Source organism: Micropterus dolomieu, linkage group LG20, assembly GCF_021292245.1.
Source record: "Micropterus dolomieu isolate WLL.071019.BEF.003 ecotype Adirondacks linkage group LG20, ASM2129224v1, whole genome shotgun sequence".
NCBI lineage: Eukaryota > Metazoa > Chordata > Actinopteri > Centrarchiformes > Centrarchidae > Micropterus > Micropterus dolomieu.
The window spans coordinates 34,334,400-34,352,071 of NC_060169.1; the positions used below are offsets into that span (position 1 = coordinate 34,334,400).

General features: G+C 43.4%; 2 protein-coding genes and 1 long non-coding RNA gene across 12 annotated transcripts in view; 2 read left to right on the top strand and 1 right to left on the bottom strand.

Moving 5' to 3' along the window:
* Nucleotides 1-6,921, bottom strand: part of znf507 (zinc finger protein 507) — a 27,572-nt gene extending 20,651 nt beyond the window's left edge. For 3 of the 5 annotated variants that reach the window (XM_046032148.1, XM_046032152.1, XM_046032153.1), the window contains exons 1-2: nucleotides 6,023-6,079; nucleotides 736-3,156 (exon numbers count right to left, since the gene is read on the bottom strand). In XM_046032148.1, coding sequence (XP_045888104.1) covers nucleotides 736-3,156; nucleotides 6,023-6,058 — 2,457 coding nt within the window. In that variant the 5' untranslated portion in view covers nucleotides 6,059-6,079. Of the gene's footprint in view, nucleotides 1-735; nucleotides 3,157-6,022; nucleotides 6,080-6,379; nucleotides 6,527-6,795 lie in introns of those variants that run through there. The other 2 variants (XM_046032150.1, XM_046032149.1) reach the window with 2 other exon arrangements.
* mtss1lb (MTSS I-BAR domain containing 2b) overlaps nucleotides 1-17,672 on the top strand; it is a 771,894-nt gene that overhangs the window by 623,087 nt on the left and 131,135 nt on the right. The window lies entirely within an intron of this gene.
* Nucleotides 6,576-16,631, top strand: LOC123958657. Its single transcript, XR_006822136.1, has 3 exons — nucleotides 6,576-6,708; nucleotides 15,340-15,509; nucleotides 15,631-16,631. It is a non-coding gene; the product is annotated as an uncharacterized LOC123958657 (long non-coding RNA).

Here is a 17,672-nt window from a genome sequence, read left to right on the forward strand (position 1 = left end):
TGTCAGAAAATAGTAAAAAAAATGGCCATAAAGATGTCCAAGAGTCATATAGGCTATGAAAGAGAAAAGTATTAAATCCTCATATGTGAGAAGGTGGAACTAGAGAATGTTTGGTACTGTAACTTGGAAAATAACCAAATTTATCAATGTTCTGTCCATTTGACTAATCGCTGCAGCTCTAATATGTAAGATATTGCGATGTCACTGTGTATTACAACATATTACATTTTCTAAAAACTGATTTGGATGGAAACCTTTCCTGGATAAAATAACCAGATGTCTGAATGGTTTTTCACTGAGAAATTACTTCTTTACCTTGGTGAAAAAACTAAAAACAACACTACTATTATCAAAGTCCTTCTCATTGTCTTCTCCAGAGCACCAGCTGAGTGCACAGTGACACCTCTCTGGAGCTCTGCCCTCCTGTGGCCGCAGACACAGCAGCAGCTTCTTCTCTGCTGATTTGGCTCACTTCATTTGTTCCATTCTTACACACTTTATCATGACTTTTTCATGTGACTTTTGTTCTTACTCTGTAAGGGTATGAGTCTTGAAATGTAGTACAATTTTTGCAATAAACTTAAGTCAAACTACTTTTTTTCCCCTTTTTTTTTTTAAAGTAAAAAAAAAAAAAAAAAAAAAAAAAAAAAAAAAAAAAAAAAGAAACAACAACAACTTCCACCCCTGAAAATACCAGGATTAAAATGTTTCATGTGCGCACTGACATCTCCTCACCTTGTAGTGGAAGGCATTTGGGCACAGCTTACATTGGTACATCCTGGTCTTGCAGTGGTGGATCATATGGCACTCCAGGTCCTTACTGTCTGAGGCAATGTGTTCACAGATGGGACACTGATACGGCTGCCTCTGCCTGTGCACCCGTAGATGCTGCTTAATGTAGCCCTTATTGCCGCTGCTGTAGCGACAAAGGCGGCACCGGTATGGCCTTTCAGTGCCGGGGATGTAGTCCACCAGACCGCCATCAGGAGAGGCGACCAACCCGTCCATTCCTGGGATGCTACACATGTAACTCCCAGCGCCGTTTCCTGCGACCACACCGGCCACGGCTCCGTTTTGGAACTGCGCGTTGTCCTGAAGCTCCTTCAAGATATCCTCATCTGACGCATTCTGGTCCGAGCGCTCTCTGAGTCTTTCAATGACGGTGAGCAGTGACAGGCTGATGCCGGCTTTAGTGGAAGGGCCCTCCTCGTCTTCCTCCCCAAGGCCCAGGGACCCCAAATCTTCCTCTCTGTCCTTGCTATGAAGCTCCAAATCCAACAGAGCTGCTGTTGTCGCTACATCAGAAGCCTTCTGTCCAGCTGTAGCCACCTCTACGAGTTTCTCGCCCGTGTTTGGGCTCTGTGCCTGGGCTGTACTGGTCTTCAGTGTTACTTTGGAGGTGGAGAGCTCGGGGGTCCTCATAGGCATAGCTACCAGGGCCTCAGCAGCCAGAGAGTGCAGACGGAGAGACTCAGAATGTGTCCTCTTGCGACCAGATGGGGGAATGTTTTCATCCCGTGGAGGGTCGCTACTTATAGCGACAGATGATTGGATATCAGCTCCTACTAGCTGGCTGTCAGTTGTGCTTCCCGCACTGCAGCCAGGGACCAACTCCTCCTTTGTAGTACCCACATGGTCACGCTCTTCCTCCTCTGCATCCAGCAGGATCTTGTCCCTGTCCACGTCTGTGCTGAGAAGAAGTGGATTAGTCGCCATGACTGAATCCTCAGCTGAAGGCAGGCGTTCTACGATCACGTTGATATGGCCGGCACTGTTGGGACTGCTGTTGATAATCTTCTGAGCTGATGACAGTAAGCTGTCTGTGACAGAGGTGCTGTCATGGTGACTATCAATCTCCACCTCAGACTCCGCCTCCGTCGTCACCTGCACCTCCACCATGGGCTCCTCGGAGGTCAGGTCTTTGATAGGGTACACACTTTCCTGCTCTTCCTCTGCTGCTTTTGGACTTAGATTGAGATGAGAAACCGGATGATTCACATCCTGTTTGTTCTCAACAGCCAATGGAGCAGCATACAGCTGCAGCTTGAAGGCAGTGGGCAGCTTTTGCAGACTTTTATCTTGAAGAACTGGAGACAGAACAACTACTTCCTCTCTGGTTGCGGCAGTGTTAGCTGCAGCCTGTGCCTCTCTCCTTGCGGAAGCCCCATCTTCTTCCTCGAAGATGGGGTAAGAGCAGTCGACCAGGCCTGCGTGCTTCCAGGCATGGGTCTTGAGCATTCGCTGCTGGCTGCACACATAGCTGCAGATCAGGCAGCGGTACAATCCATACTCTTCATAGCTATACCATTTTGTCTTCTGTGGTAGCTCCTTGGAACCGTCCACTGAGCTCTTGATCACCTCTGTTCCTCTACTGCCGCTGCTCCCAGTCCAGTCCCCATCCTGCTGTCTTACAACCTCTTCCATGACTTCACTACAAGCATCCGACAGAGTGGAATTCTTCTTCAGGTTTCCACCGTTGTCGAAGTGCAGCCTGACATGTGCCTCCAGCTGCCCCTGGTCTCTGGAGGTAAAGCGACACTTGGAGCACATGAGGATGAGGTCAGTGTTTTGCTCATTGTGTTGCTTCAGGTGCTCTTTCAGCAGAGGCAGCGTTTGGGAGACATATGGGCACAGGCTGCACTGATAGCACGTCACTGTCCGCTTGTGTTGGCCGCTGTTGGGGTTGCCGGGTACCTCCATTACCACAGAGGTGATGTTGTTGTTACTGTCACCTGACACAGGTGAGGAAAGAGCGCCATCAGCCGTGCTGCCACCTAATCTCACTTCCTCTGCGCTTTCCTGCCCCTTACTGTTCCTCTTAATTTTCTTATAGAGAGGGCCTCCTCTGCTGGCCCCCGTCCCCTCCTCACCTCCTCCTCCCCCAGCAAAAGAGGCCTGTTGGAGTGCTCTTTTCTGTCCCACCAAGGTGCTGCGGCGCTGGGGCTGCTTCTCCACAATTTTGCTGAGCTTCTCAATGACCTGGATGAGAGAGTCAGCAGCTTGTTTCTGCTGAAAACTCTGGGAGGTGTCCTCCACTATCGCTTGCTGGGTTTGGGTTTGAGAGAGGGAGCCCAGTGCTGATGGAGTGGAGGAGGAAGAGGAGGCTGTGGAGGAATGTGTGATGAGTACAGCTACATTGCTGATCTCCTCCATGACCTGGCAGACAGCAGGGGAAAAAAGAAATTAGTGTGTAAACTGGCTGGTTACCAATAATCTGGATACAGATATTGTTGTAATACAATATGTAAATGCCCCCGCAGAATGTCAGGGTGCGTGTAAAACAGCGTTGGACACTTAAACTCACACACAATCAAACGATTAGAATTTTTTTCAATGTAGGATAACAAGAGTGGCATTACCACTGACAGTCTACCTGCTCAGCCATGAGCTTACTAATGATTTTTTTCTCAGAGGCACAACACCCACTACTATTTAAGAGTAAAATCTAGGGAACCACTCTCAGTATAGATTATCTGTCTACATTTTCTAGTATATTCTTTTTTTTTCCTTTAAAAATACTGTATAATAATATAACATAATGTACAAAAGATATAAATCTGACAAAAGCAGTCTTCACATTCCAGAAAATGAAATTATGGATGTGGTAAATACATTTTTTGTGGTGATTTACAGTACAAGGTTATAATTTGCAAAGAGTAAAAGTTACTTTTGAAATCTACATGTTATTTTTTGAATATGCTTCATTATTGTGATATAAATAATGTGGTCTAGAGAACACTGCAGTACATCATTCATTCATACTTGACATGATTGAGTTTTTGTTCTGTTTTACACTGTTTATGATGCCGTACTGACCACCAAGGTAATGATGTTAAAATGGAGGAGAAGAGGTTGCAAACACAACTTGCTTGTTCAGAGAACTCAGTGCTTAGAAATAAGCATTGAAACTTGGGTTGATACTCATCGGCCACTTTATTAGCTACACCTGTTCAATTGCTTGTTAACACAAATAGCTAAACAGCCAATCACATGGCAGCAACTCAATGCATTTAGGCATGTAGATGTGGTCAAGACAACTTGCTGAAATTCAATCCGAGCATCAGAATGGGGAAGAAAAGGGGATTTAAGTGACATTGAACGTGGCATGGTTGCTGGTGGAGTATTTCAGAAACTGCTGTTCTGCTGGGACCATGTCTAGTGTTTACAGAGAATGTCCAGTCAGCGGCAGTTGTGTGGACGAAAATGCTTTGTTGATGTCAGAGGAGAATGGGCAGACTGGTTTGAGATGACAGAAAGGCAACAATAACTCAAATAACCACTTTTTACAACCAAGGTATGCAGAATACCATCTCTGAACGCACAACACGTCGAACCTTGAAGCAGATGGGCTACAGCAGCAGAAGACCACACCGGGTGCCCCTCCCCTCAGCTAAGAACAGGAAAGTGAGGCTACAATTCTCACAGGCTCACCAAAATTGGATATAAATAGAAGATTGGAAAAACGTTTCCCGGTCTGATGAGTCTTGATTTCAGCTGCGACATTCAGATGGTAGGGTCAGAATTTGGCGTAAACAACATGAAAGCATGGATCCATCCTGCCTTGTATCAACAGTGCAGGCTGGTGGTGGTGTAATGGTGTGGGGGATATTTTCGCGGCACACTTTGGGCCCCTTAGTACCAACTGAGCATCGTTTAAACACAACAGCCTACCTGAGTATTGTTGCTGACCATGACCATCCCTTTCTGGCCACAGTGTACCATCTTCTGATGGCCACTTGCAGCAGGATAATGCACCATGTACCAAACCTCAAACCATCTCAAACTGGTTTCTTAAACATGACAATGAGTTCACTGGACTCCAGTGGCCTCCACAGTCACCAGATCTTAATCCCATAGAGCACCTTTGGGATGTGGTGGAATGGGAGATTCGAGTCATGGATGTGCAGCCAACAAATCTGCAGCAACTGCGTGATGCTATGATGTCAATAGAATGTTGAAACACACCCTGTTGAAAGTATGCCACAAAGAATTAAGGCAGTTCTCAAGGCAAAAGGGAGTCCAACCCGGTACTGGCAAGGTGTACCTCATAAAGCAGCCAGTGAGTGTATGTTTGTATTCCGGGGGATTGAGTATGTGATTTACTGTTTTGCACTATGTATGTAGGCACAGTGTGTTGTGTTAAAATGTAACAAGTCCATGTGGTTCTTCACATTGAGAGTTTTGCACAGTGAAACTGAGCAAAAGCAATTGAATACTTCAAGTGAAGTGCGTAACAGCGACCACTGGTTCTATCAGTCACATTTCCTTAAAGACATGTCGTCTCCCTCAAGAAATCAGTTGAATGTTTTTTCTTCAGCCAGAAAGAAATAACTGACCAGACTGACACTTTGTGCCCCAGTATTTACAGAGGTTCTAGTGAAGAGACTGGCTATTTAGACTAAAATGGAAGCAGTCCAAATGATAAGTGTGAATGCTTACCTCATTCAGAAAAAGCCCTGCCACTGCTGGTCAATAGAGAGGCAAAAATGTGCACCATGTGCATGCGTTTACAAACCAAGCTGGGGGGAAATGGTCACAACTCATGTGGTTTTATTCCTTTCATCTCTGCAAATCCAACACTTCCCTCTTTATCACTTTCAGACCACAATTCACCTTCCTCTTTCTCCCACTTCTGTATGACTATCAAAACAGGAGGATAAACATTTGGAGAAGAGTTGCCACGTTCAACAATTACTTGCTGTTATCCAGCTCAACTCTGAAATCTGTGGAGTGAAGCTACACCGACACTCAAAAAATGTTATTAACACTGAATCCAAGAATAATTCAACAATCATGGACAATCACTGTCTTACTCAATAAATGTAAATCTGCCAAATAAACAACTCATGGTCAAATAACTGTCACTTTCAAAGACAAAGTCTAGGCTTTCTGTAGTGCATTTGATAGTTTCCTGAAGTTTAATGTGACTGTGCTCAGATTAGCTTCTCTGTAGACACCATCGTGTGCATTAACTAGTCTCAGATGAGCACTTGCTACGTCAAGATCTAAAAATATTCACTACCTTTAGAATGAAGTTGAACACAGCCTCCCAACTCATACTCAAACATCGGATAACCACTTGCCGAATCTACGGGCTAATGTTAACTTAGCTGACATGCTGGCGCTGCTACGACTCTAAATACACTTTAACGTGAAGAAGAAACTGGAGTAAAAAGCAGCAGGACACACACAGTTAGCTTCACAGTTAGCTGCCAGCTATTCAGACTCAGACACACACACACACACACACACACACGAGTCTCACACAGTGCTAGCAGTTACACACATGCATGTAACGTTACAAGGGCATTTTAATGATCTTTTCGGTAAATGAGTGACGAGGAAATGCGTGGCTGTATTTTAATAAACATATACTCACTGACACGGAAAGGCTCGGGGCTCTTTGTCCTCAACACATAAAACTGCTATGTTTTATCCGTTAGTCATAAAAAGTGGCCTCCCTCTCTCCCACATTGCAAAATGGCGAGGATGGAATATCAATCACGTGACTTGGACTTCGGGTCAGGTGACGCGGACCGATGATTGACAGGATGCCTGGTGCTGCTTTCAGGTGCTGCTCTAAAAATACCGCGTCGCATGTTCGAACTACTTATTTTCAGGGGTGAAATTCAGGAGTGAAATTATATAAATAAAGTCACTAATATCACCATTGCAAAGCCAAACTAAAAAGGATAAATACTGTACCAGGTATGTATGCTTTAAATTATTAACACACTTTTCAATGATTCTGAGTGTTACTGAGTTAGCTTTGATCAGCTATGTAGGTTAGCTTACCTTTGTTCTCAGAAGTGATGAGGACTTTTATCAAATAAAGTCAGTCTGTAATTTTGTTCAAACAAGAATAAACAATGATATAAGGGACTATGATTAGTAAAATGTAAACTCCAGATATTTAACAGAGATTTTCTCAGGAAAACATAGGCCTACTTTACTGCTATTAAGCATGATTTATCTTTGGCATGTAAAAATGTGTTATTTAAAAGGAATATGCAATTGACCTTTCGCTAAACCCCGCCCCCTTAGTTACTGTTGCTAAGTCCGACAAACTGTCGGCGCTGCCACTGTCTATTACTGCACTCCCCGGAGAAATATTGTCACATTTGTTGGAAAAATTGATCTCAGAAAGAAGCAAACAGTTTTGCAGTTGCATTATACATTTGAAGGTTGTATTCAGGCTTAGAAATTGACTCAAACGGACGTGAAAAAAATTTAAGATAGAAGCTAAAGCCTACCAATCACAGAGTAAAAGTGAACCATCGACGATTGAGACAAAAGACAACGATATGAACGGTCAACACCGTTCCTGTAAAGCTGGTGTTACGTCCCAAGGTCTAGGGGTGTCCTGAAGGTAACATAAATGTGTGGCCTCCCACTCTTCCCATTCCCAAACAAGGCCAGTACACAACAAATACAATTTAGCAGTTTTTATTATACCTCGGAGATGAGCAGTGCCCAAAACAACAACCAAAACACTAAGAAAAAACCTAAATCTTTCCTAAACCCAAAAGGTAAAGAAAAGACAAAGCTCTAAAACTAGGCTTCTAAGTCCAAAAACAGGAGAAAACGGTGCAAACAAAAGAAAGGGCTTCTCACTCCTACTCACTGCTAGTAGCTGACACAATATAGCTACAACAAAAGGAAATTGCTTCCTAGAAACAAAAATGGCAAAGCCAACAAAACCAGGTTGTCATAAGACAATCAGAAGGCCTACGTTACTACTTACAATCTAAGTTGAATATAGTCACAACCGTTCACTATGTACAATAAACACAGACATAGCACACAGTCCTCAGGCAGGTTGGGAATGGCATAGAGAGGGGCAGAGTTCCTGTCCGTAGGGCTTAAGATGGCTGCTGTCATCCAGATGCCCAATCAGGAGGCTCCAATCAGCTCAACCAGACCAATCCAGTGTGTCCACCTGTTCTCCAGTACCTGCATACACTCACACACACACTCTAATGGAGGATAACAGCTGACAGGGCCAGGAGAGATAAACAACAAAATATGACCCCAGGGTCATAACACTGGGTAGGCCCCTATTCATTATTACAATCATTAAAATGCAGATGAGTAACGTTAGGGCTTTATTACGTTTCACTCAGTAGGAAGTTAGCTAGCGTTAGCTAACTAACATTACATTAGGAACAACCCACAGCTGAAAATATTATGGATTTATTTTAGGTTTTAGAAAGAGAATAAATCGTACTTCTCCAATCAACCTCTCTGGGTAGCGACTGTAATTATTACAAGTGCCCCAGGAACAGCGTTTGACAATATAGCGAAAAAAAGCTAACAAACGACTCCTTTTGCATTAGAGTCAATGGAGCGCATCCATGAAAGTTTCGGACCTCAGTTTGAGCGAGTCCTATACTGTGCTGCGATTGGTCAGCTTTGTATACGGGGCGTGGCTTAGCCAAGGGTCAATTGATGCCCATGGGCATCAGCTTGGTGTGGCTAGCCCACTGTAGCCTTGCAAGTTTAAACTTCAAAGTTTATAGGCTACCTTTATTATCTAGTGTTACTTTTTCTTCACTCTTTACTGTTTCGTACCATAGTATCATAATGCCCTTATTTTATTTTAGAAACCTTTAGTTAACCCTAATTGCACACTTGCACAATGCTTCATGTTTCAAGTTCAAACCATAAATCATGTCCACCAGAAAGCTCTGTCTGGTGCACTTTAGCATGCAACAATCATAGATGCATGTTTGTAAAAGTGAGACTATAATATTGTGTAATAAGTGTAGATTATCTTATTGATAATAATAAAAAAACTAATGCCAAAATATCTCAGACTTATTTTGGGATCAGAAAAAGAGATCAAATGAAATAACGCACCCCCACCTACAACATAGAGGTACACTTTACAATAGAATTAAATCCAATACAACAAAACTCTCTCTGACACCAACACTGTCTCAAAATAAGCAATAATATTACTACAAAATTATTATCTTGTTCACAGCTCTTACACTAGGCCGCTCTACATGATTTTATGTCCACTCCGCGCACTGTGGTCCAACCTGTTTTCTACAGTCTGTTGGTCCAACCCCTACACATCATATGTACAGTGGAGGCCTGCAGTTTTTTCTACAGCTGAGCACTACCTTCTTTTACTGCAACTCATATGAACAGTGGGGAAATTGTACAATAAACGCTGTAGTTGTAAAAGTGAATTCTTTCATAAGCTAACCTGATATCCATTAATATCAGTGGTGTAGGTAAGTTACACTTCAGTTATGCCACAGTCTCCTTCTAAAAGTGTTTAGAAGTGCAGATTTGGTTTCTCTGGATAGTTTTATGGTTTAGCTAGCTAGAAGCCCTTCTACTCTACATAAACAAAGGAAAACTGTCTATACTTGAATCTAACACAGGTACGAGTGTACAATAGAAACAACAATATTTCCTGTAAAACAGCCATCAGAATTACTCTACTGTACATTTAATTTAAAAAAGAGCTGAAAGGATGCAGGACGGATGTGGAGCTGGCTTTCTTGCTGTTGGGCTAGGAAGTAATAACTTATTAGCAGGCTTGCCATGTCTTGCCATATTTGCCTGTGTGCAAAGTTGTCGACTCTTGTGTTTGTTGCTGTCTAGCTTTGTTGGCTAGCTTGCCACCCAAGTTTCAAGCAACATTATGCTGCCGGTGGTGGAGAGCGGCGCCGGTGCAGTACATGCAAACTCAACAGATTCTATGAACACAACTTTAACTAATGGCAGATGCTGTGAAGATACCAAAGATGATGGTGATGGAGAAGAGAAGAGAAAAACAGAGTGAGAGCTTTGTGGAATAAAAAGGTTACGGGTTGTCTCAGTGAGTAATTCGTTTATTTTCACGCATGCGTGAATAGTCTTGGACTCTTACGTTCACTCGTTACACAGCAGCTGCAAGGTCTCCATCAGCACAGGAAACAGAATTGATTAGTTCTTGACTCTCAACTGTGGGTCTCTGGGTTTGAGTTGTTCATTTGTCACATGACATCTCGGCTACTGTGGAGCAGGAATGAACTAATCGTTCAGCGCTCACACGGGTCCTCCTCGGAGTCTGTCTTCACTCGGCAGGCTGACTTACTGCCAGCACCGGGGAATGAGAGGCAAGTCTGTTGTCAGGTAACAGTCACTGAACTGACATATATCTAATATCTATTTTGATAATTTTGTGATATTTAATAAAGCATAACATTATTACAGCGCAGTTATGTTGTGCTAAGTTATAGTTTTAACACAGCCGCACCGTAACTTTAGTGTTTACAGCCAACAGCCCTGACAGAGTTCTACCGGGAGCTGAATTACCACAGAGGTCGTCTCCTCTACAAACAAACGGACCCGGACATTAAACCATTAAAACACAGCCACATAGCAGCGTTAGCGTAACATAGCGTTAGCCCTGTGGTTTGTTTACAGCTAACAGCTGATCCGGTCCCCCAGAGAACGCAACATAACTTTTACTTTTTATTTATTGACAGAGCCGTGCTGTTGTTCCACAGCTCCTGACTGGTGAACAACCTGCTGTGTTTGAGATTATTATTAAATTTGTAAAATTTTAATAAGAGTGTGTTTTATTCATCTAGTGTGTTATTACTTCAATATATTCCCTGTAAATCTGATGTTAATATATAGATTTTACTCATGGATAGGCGTTAGGCTACTGTATGAATAAGCACTTTAGAGATATAGTGATAGTAATTATAATTATATATAGGCTTATATGGCTGGTCTGGTAGTATACTCAGGAAAGATTGTGAAAGTTGACGTATTTAGCCGGAGTATTGGCTTAATCAAATATTGTCACATATTTCTGTGGTTTTTACATGGTTTGAATTTGGTTGTGGCTCCATGGGGCTTTATAGAACCATGATAGAGAAAGATCAAGAGGTGATTTTCTGCATTGTACTTTGTCAATTAGAACAAGCCAGGCAGCCTTCTGTGTTTGAGAACTGCACTTTTTTTTTTTTAAATCGCCCACTAGAGGGCTGCAACGTGGCAATAACCAGCCTAGTTAAAATGAACATAATGACAAAAAAAGATTAGTTAATTTTAATGAATGAGATTTGGTGACTCGAGTCTTTCAAAAGAGTGACTTTTCCCATCACTACCTCTCACTTCCAATGCAATCAGGAAGTAACTGAAAACTGTAATTCATCGAGTGGCCACTTGAGGCTGGCTGCAGAAGGTAGTCAGTCTCCATTGACCCCCATGTTAAAAAGCCCAACTTTACAGCAGAATAAAACATGTTTACAGCCTGGTTAAAAAAATGGTTTTAGTGCATATCGCTAATTTTGCCCTTCGTGACAACTGTGAGGGGGTTGAATTTTTTTATAACTCACCTGTTTAAATGATATTAAACCTTAAAGTTCTGCATTATTAGGGGCGTGGCCGCTTTGTCTGCAGGCGCCTCTGTTTCTGCACTCGGTCCGCCGTCTGTTAGCCTCACTCAGCTACACGGAGCTCTGAGGCTCAGCCTGTTGGAGCCATTTGAACATTTCTACATGCAGATACCGTATGAATAATGGCAGACTGTGCGGTTTATTGGAGAGAGAACCTCCAGGAAGTCCGTGTTCTAGTTGGTGAGTGAAATTCCTGTATTTTATCTATGTGTTAACAATATTTAGCAGGTATTGCTGTCGGTAACGTTATTAAGCTTGTTAGCTTAGCTCGTTACGCTAGTTAGCCAGATACGAGCAGCCCAAAGCTGCTAACGATGCTAAGTTAACGGGAGTTAGTGTGTTCTACCCACAGCTTTTAAGGAGTCAAAGACAAGTCAGCAAGAAGAGAGAAGCCAAAATGTATTTGATTAACCTTAGTGTTAAACATTAGGGTGATAATGCTTTGAAGAAAATGTTACTGTTTAAAAACGATACTGTTATAATATTCTTTGTGAGGTTCATCATTGGGGATGATTAAAGTACATATTTAAGGACATTTATAGTCATCAATACGTTATTACACTTAGTAGATACTCATAGAATCCGGGTTACAGTACGTAACCCCCGTTCTATTTCATATAGGCTTCGCCCTCTAAGGCTATCACTATTGGGTTAGAGGCGAAGCAGGATGAGTCAACGCCTCACTGGCCCATACGGTACCACCAAGCACAAACCCACCTGCCCAGAGCCAAATAATGAGCCACCCAGTCCCCCGCTAACCGCGGCATTGGTGTCAGCGTGCACGCGAGCACCAATGGCACGACATGGGAGACCGAGGGCCGACCCATGCGTAAGTCTGGAAACTGGGTGGGGAGTCCCCTCAGCCGTACAGACGCAGGCGTGGTCATGACAGCAACCGCAATAGCTGCGCACAAGGCAGGGCCATGTAAGCAGCGGCCGCCCCCCCACACCGTCCCGTGGGAGAGGGCGCACCGCACACTCACAAGGAGAATCACTCAACCAAAACACTCAGTACTGAGTGAGTCAGAGGGAAAAGGGAGACATCCCGCAAGTAGAAACGGACGAAAAAGCATGGGGACGACCAGGAGGCCACCGTGCAGATGTCGTCCACTGTCATCCCACCGTGCAACGCCACTGAGGAGGAGACTCCTCTCGTGGAGTGTGCTCTGATGCCATCCGGGGGGGAGATTCACCAGCAGACACGTAAGCCTGGGAAATGGCATCGCACAGCCAGTGAGACAGGCGCTGCGCCGACAGGGGAAGTCCCTTGGACCACTCCCTGTAGTGCACAAAGAGGGGGAAGCCAGGAGCCAGGCGACCTTAGCCGAAAGGAATCTCAGGTCCGCCGTCTCCAAAGGCCCAAACGGGGCTATGGGTTAAGACGCGTAAACAGCGACAAATCCCGTTGTGGGGCAACAGGCCACGTCACCGGCCTGCGCCTCCGCACCCCCCTAAGGAAATGCTTCACCGGGGGGTGGGAGAACACAGTCCTGTCCCCGAAGCCCTCTTACAGGACGAAATGCCGGCAGTGTAGGTTTTAACCGTACTAAACGCCTCATGACTGACAGAGCTGCCACCGTCACTCGTGGGACGACATGGCGGAGGCCAAGGTAGGTGAGTCTCTGGGAGGGGAGAGGAGCACTCTTCTCCCAGTTCACCACGAAGCCCAGGTAAGACAGGTGTGCAACTAGCTGGGCTGTCTGCACCACTGTCTGCTTCGTCCCAGGACGGCGCCAGCAGCAGAAGGTCGTCCAGGTAAAAAAGGACCCTGATGCCAGACCGCCGCAGTGGCTCCAGGGCCGTCTCGACACACGTGGAAAAAGTATGCGGGACCAGGGAGTAACCAAAGGGCAGGCGGTTGTATTGGTACTGGGCGCCCTAAAATGAAAAACGCAGAAACTTCCTGTGTCCGGGAATGACGGACTCATTAAAGTACGCGTCCTTCAGGTCTGGTGCACACACTCACAATCACACAATCACCTGTTTTACTGTTAACATGCGAAAAGGTCTCACCATAATCGCCTTGTTGAACAGTGACAGGTCCAGGATGGACCTCATACCGCCCGTCTTCTTCCTGACCAGGACCCCCGATTCTCCTGCCCGGGAGGAACACTGGAGATGGCCTGTTTCTCCAGGAGCTCCGCCTGGAGGGCGGCGCTCTGAGCCGGGGATGAGCAAGGTCTCTACAACCCCGGTCAAGGGGGGAGGGGGGGAGGCGAACTGCAGCCTGTGGCCCCGGCGGAGCAGGCTGTCCATCCATTTGTCCATCGGGCAGGAAGTGAGCCACTCTGAGTAGCGCTCTGAAAGTGGTCGGACCTGCTGACGAGGCGCTCTGGTGGCCATGAAGAGTTTAATATGTTAAACTATTGCTTATGTATTAGGAATACTTTGTTAAAAAAATGATCAGACTAATTATACTTAAAATAAAATCACATTCTTCATTCATCATCAGTTCCCTGTTAATTGTAAATTGTGTGATCTAAACAATATATTATAGTTAACAGCTGTAAATGAAAATATTAAGATGGTATTTATAGATTAATGTATTATAGATATATACATTTTGCTTATGTTAGTAGAAAGTAAAAAATGAAAGGTTGATTATTATATACCGTTTAATTTTAACATTTCTTTAAGAGACAAATGTGACATTGACTGAGAAGTTACTCTGTTGTGAAAAACAAAGAATTATCTGCACACTGAATAGTTTTAAAGCCCTGTAGGTGGTGTAATTTATTGTGACCTCTTAGAAGGTCTTGTGTGGTTTACATTGTATAGACTATTACCTATTTCCTACAAGTGCATTCAATCAGCTCTGAGACCTCAGAATTTGCAAGGTCATAATAAAAACCACCTAGTGGGATTCATAATTACTCTGTGCAGATAAAAATTTTTTTCAGCAGCTACCACATGATGGTTTGGATGTGTGCACATTATTCTGGGTTTAAACTAGACTTAAATCAGAGCAGCAAACAAGGCGCTCTTCAGAAACGTCAGGTTATGTTATACAGTATATGGGTACTGAGTGTATGGCTCCTTATTTATCTTAAAGTATAAGGTAGAAAGTAAAAATACTCCTGCACACACAGAAATATACTGCATTCAACATTTTATGTGAAACATGTTTGGGAGTATTTTCACTTTTCAACTTATACTAGACTGATGTTCTTTATGCCGGGTACACACCAAAAGATAATCGGGCTGATTTTGGGCTGATTTCCCCCCTTCCGACAATCCTAGCTATGTCCCGATTATCTTGATGGTTCTACAGATTATCTTATCAGATTCTCCCTTGGTGTGAGGTGTGTTAAGAGTGTCCGAACCTGATCCGAAGAACGTCGGAGGCGCCCCGATCGCGAATTGGAGAAATCCTGGAGAAATGTGTGGGGGGATCCCAGAGGACAAACGTGCGCACGATTATCACATGAAATGAAACAATATCCAATCAGAAAGCGAGATGATTGAAGACGGAAGCATAAGAAACGCAGTCATGGCGCAGCACATGGTGAAATGGACAGCAGAGATGGAGGATCAGCTAGTAGATTTGTGGCAACAGCACGAATGTTGGATAGGTTGGGGATAGAAAATGTAATTAGCTCAGTATAAAAACCATTAAGGATACATAAGGATAGGTGTACCAGTACACATGATATGTGTGTGTGTGAGAGAGAGAGAGGTGGAAAATTAACCATGGTTTTATAATAGGTGTATTGAACATTTGTATAACCAAATAATTAGAATGTTTCATTTTTAGCAAAAATATGATTAATTTGTGGTTATCATGGTTTAACTACAGTATCCATGTTTTATTGTTTAATTGTAGTAAAACCATGGTAAATTTTCGTAAGGGGAGAGAGACAGGGGCAGTGTGTGTGCATTACCACAACCTTTATCTGAGAAGTTAACTAAATTTTCTGGTGAAAAATTACAGTGGAAGAAGTAAAGATGAGGGCCACAACTTTAAGAACCCAGTACTCCAAGCTTCTGAAAGCCAAATCCAGTGGGAGTGGGGAAAAGCCACTCACAAGCAAGCAAAAGTGGCTGCTGCAGTCACTGATGTTTTTGAGGAAATATGTCATCCAACGCGCCTCTGAAAGCAGTGTAAGTGCTATTACTGTAGCTTTGTTGTTCTTCAATAGTTATAGTTAAATAGCTTTATTTTAAAATCCATTTATCACATAGGCCTATATAGGTAATTGAATAACTTATGTGCTTTTCACAGCTTCATCAGTCAATTAAAGATGCCCTAGCTGCAGTGAATGACCCCACCAGTGATCCAGATGATGACGCATCTCAGATGTCTGAGGACATGAATGCGGAGCTGTCAGCAACTGTGTGTCAGCCATCTACTTTGCAGACTGATAATGAACTGTCTTCTCCTACACCACCCAACCTTACACAAAAGTGAAAGAAAAGCCAATCTACTGATTCCATTGAATTGGAGAAACTAAAGGTTTTGCAGATAATGTCTACTGCTTAGAAGCAGGCCAGCTGCCGATAGTGACAGCACCTTTGGGGCTGAGGAGTTGAGGTTGATCAAAAATACTCTGATAAAGACTAGAGTTAAGAGAAATATTATGAATGCTTTATATGAGGCTCGGGAGTGTGATCACCCTGATGTATTGCCATCTACCCAATACCAGATGCCACTTGTATATCCTCCACCCCCCACAGTACAGATGCCCCCCTCACAGCCGTCCCCTTTTCTCGCATACACACCTAGACAAGCACATCACCACATGTCTCCACCATCTCATACTACTCTACACAAGTGCTTTAGAATCAGTACCAGCCGCCTCAAAATAATGATCAAGAGTAACTTTTGGCAAGAAAACAATGGTGATGAATGGGCACAGTAGACTGTGCATAGCACATATATATTTAGATTATCAGCCAGTCTGTTTTCTGATAGCTTGATTGTCCATATTTAGGTTTAAACTAACCACTGTTGTGGCAGAGAAAAAGCACTACAACTACAAACACTAGAATTTCTGTTTTTTGATGAACCTGTGACTGTTCAGTCATGTTGTGTACCAGTGTAAACCTTGTATTTCTACTGTTTTTGTATATATATATATTTAAGTTTGAGCCTGTTTTTATTTCAAGATTTTAAATTGTTTGGATAAAATTGTATATATGTCAATTTCAGAAAACAATTTCAAGGTACAAAGCACTGGAAGATTTTTTTTATTATCATTTATATAAATGAATGTTTGCAAAGTTGAGGCAGTTCAGTGTCAATTTATTGCCTAGGTAACACAAGAAACTACAGTAATGTCATTCAGCAAAATAACATTTTAAAAAAAAAATCATTTTGTGTCAAAAGAAAATAACATCTTTGCAGAGCTCAGAATGATTCATAAAACAGCCTGACAAATCAGCAACCTAGCTCCTAGAAATGTGTTGTTTTGTTTTTTAGAATGTAGGCAAAAAATGTCTAACACTTAAATCATAGTAGAGTTACACAAAGCACAATACACTAAGAAAACAGAACAATTAGGTTCCTCCAGTTTGTATTATTGCTAAGAGTCTAAATGTAGTTTTCCTGCCAGGGAACCTGGCCTGCAGGTGTAACAAAGTAGCTCTTTAATTTGTCTCTAATTTGTTTGGCAACCATGGAGCTGTTACAAGGTCTTCCTTGTTGAAGTGGGAGCTTGGCTCCCAGACCATCCTCTCTCCAGGTACCCTCTATGAGTCTGTGTTCTGCATCTTCTGTATCAGCTGTGTAGGAGTCAGACCGAACTTCACACAAATAGTTGTGGAGACACACACAAGATAAGACAATCTTCTGCACCTTGTCTGGGTTGATCATAATTGTTCTGCGGAACACTCTCCACCTGTTGGCAAGTATACCGAACCCGTTTTCCACCACTCTACGTCCTCGAGAAAGTCTGTAGTTAAACACTCTGTGCTGATGATCCAACTGGCGAAAGGGGTATGGCTTCATGAGGTCAGTGCGCAAAGGATATGCATCATCTCCAAGCAACATGAAGGGGACTTCTAAATTAGAGCCTGGCAGATGTTTGGCTTCAGGGATATTAAGGAGGCCCATGTCAAGAGCTTGCTTTAAGTCTGACTCCAGCATCTGATGCTCTGCCCTGTGCTCCTACACTGACATACCGAAACTGGTACTTGGCATCAACAACTTCCATCATCAGCACAGAGAATCGTCCTTTGTAATTGTGGAAGGTGCTTCCACTATGTGCTGGTGGCTGAATGTTTATATGTTTCGCATCAATTGCGCCAATGCAGTGGGGAAACTGC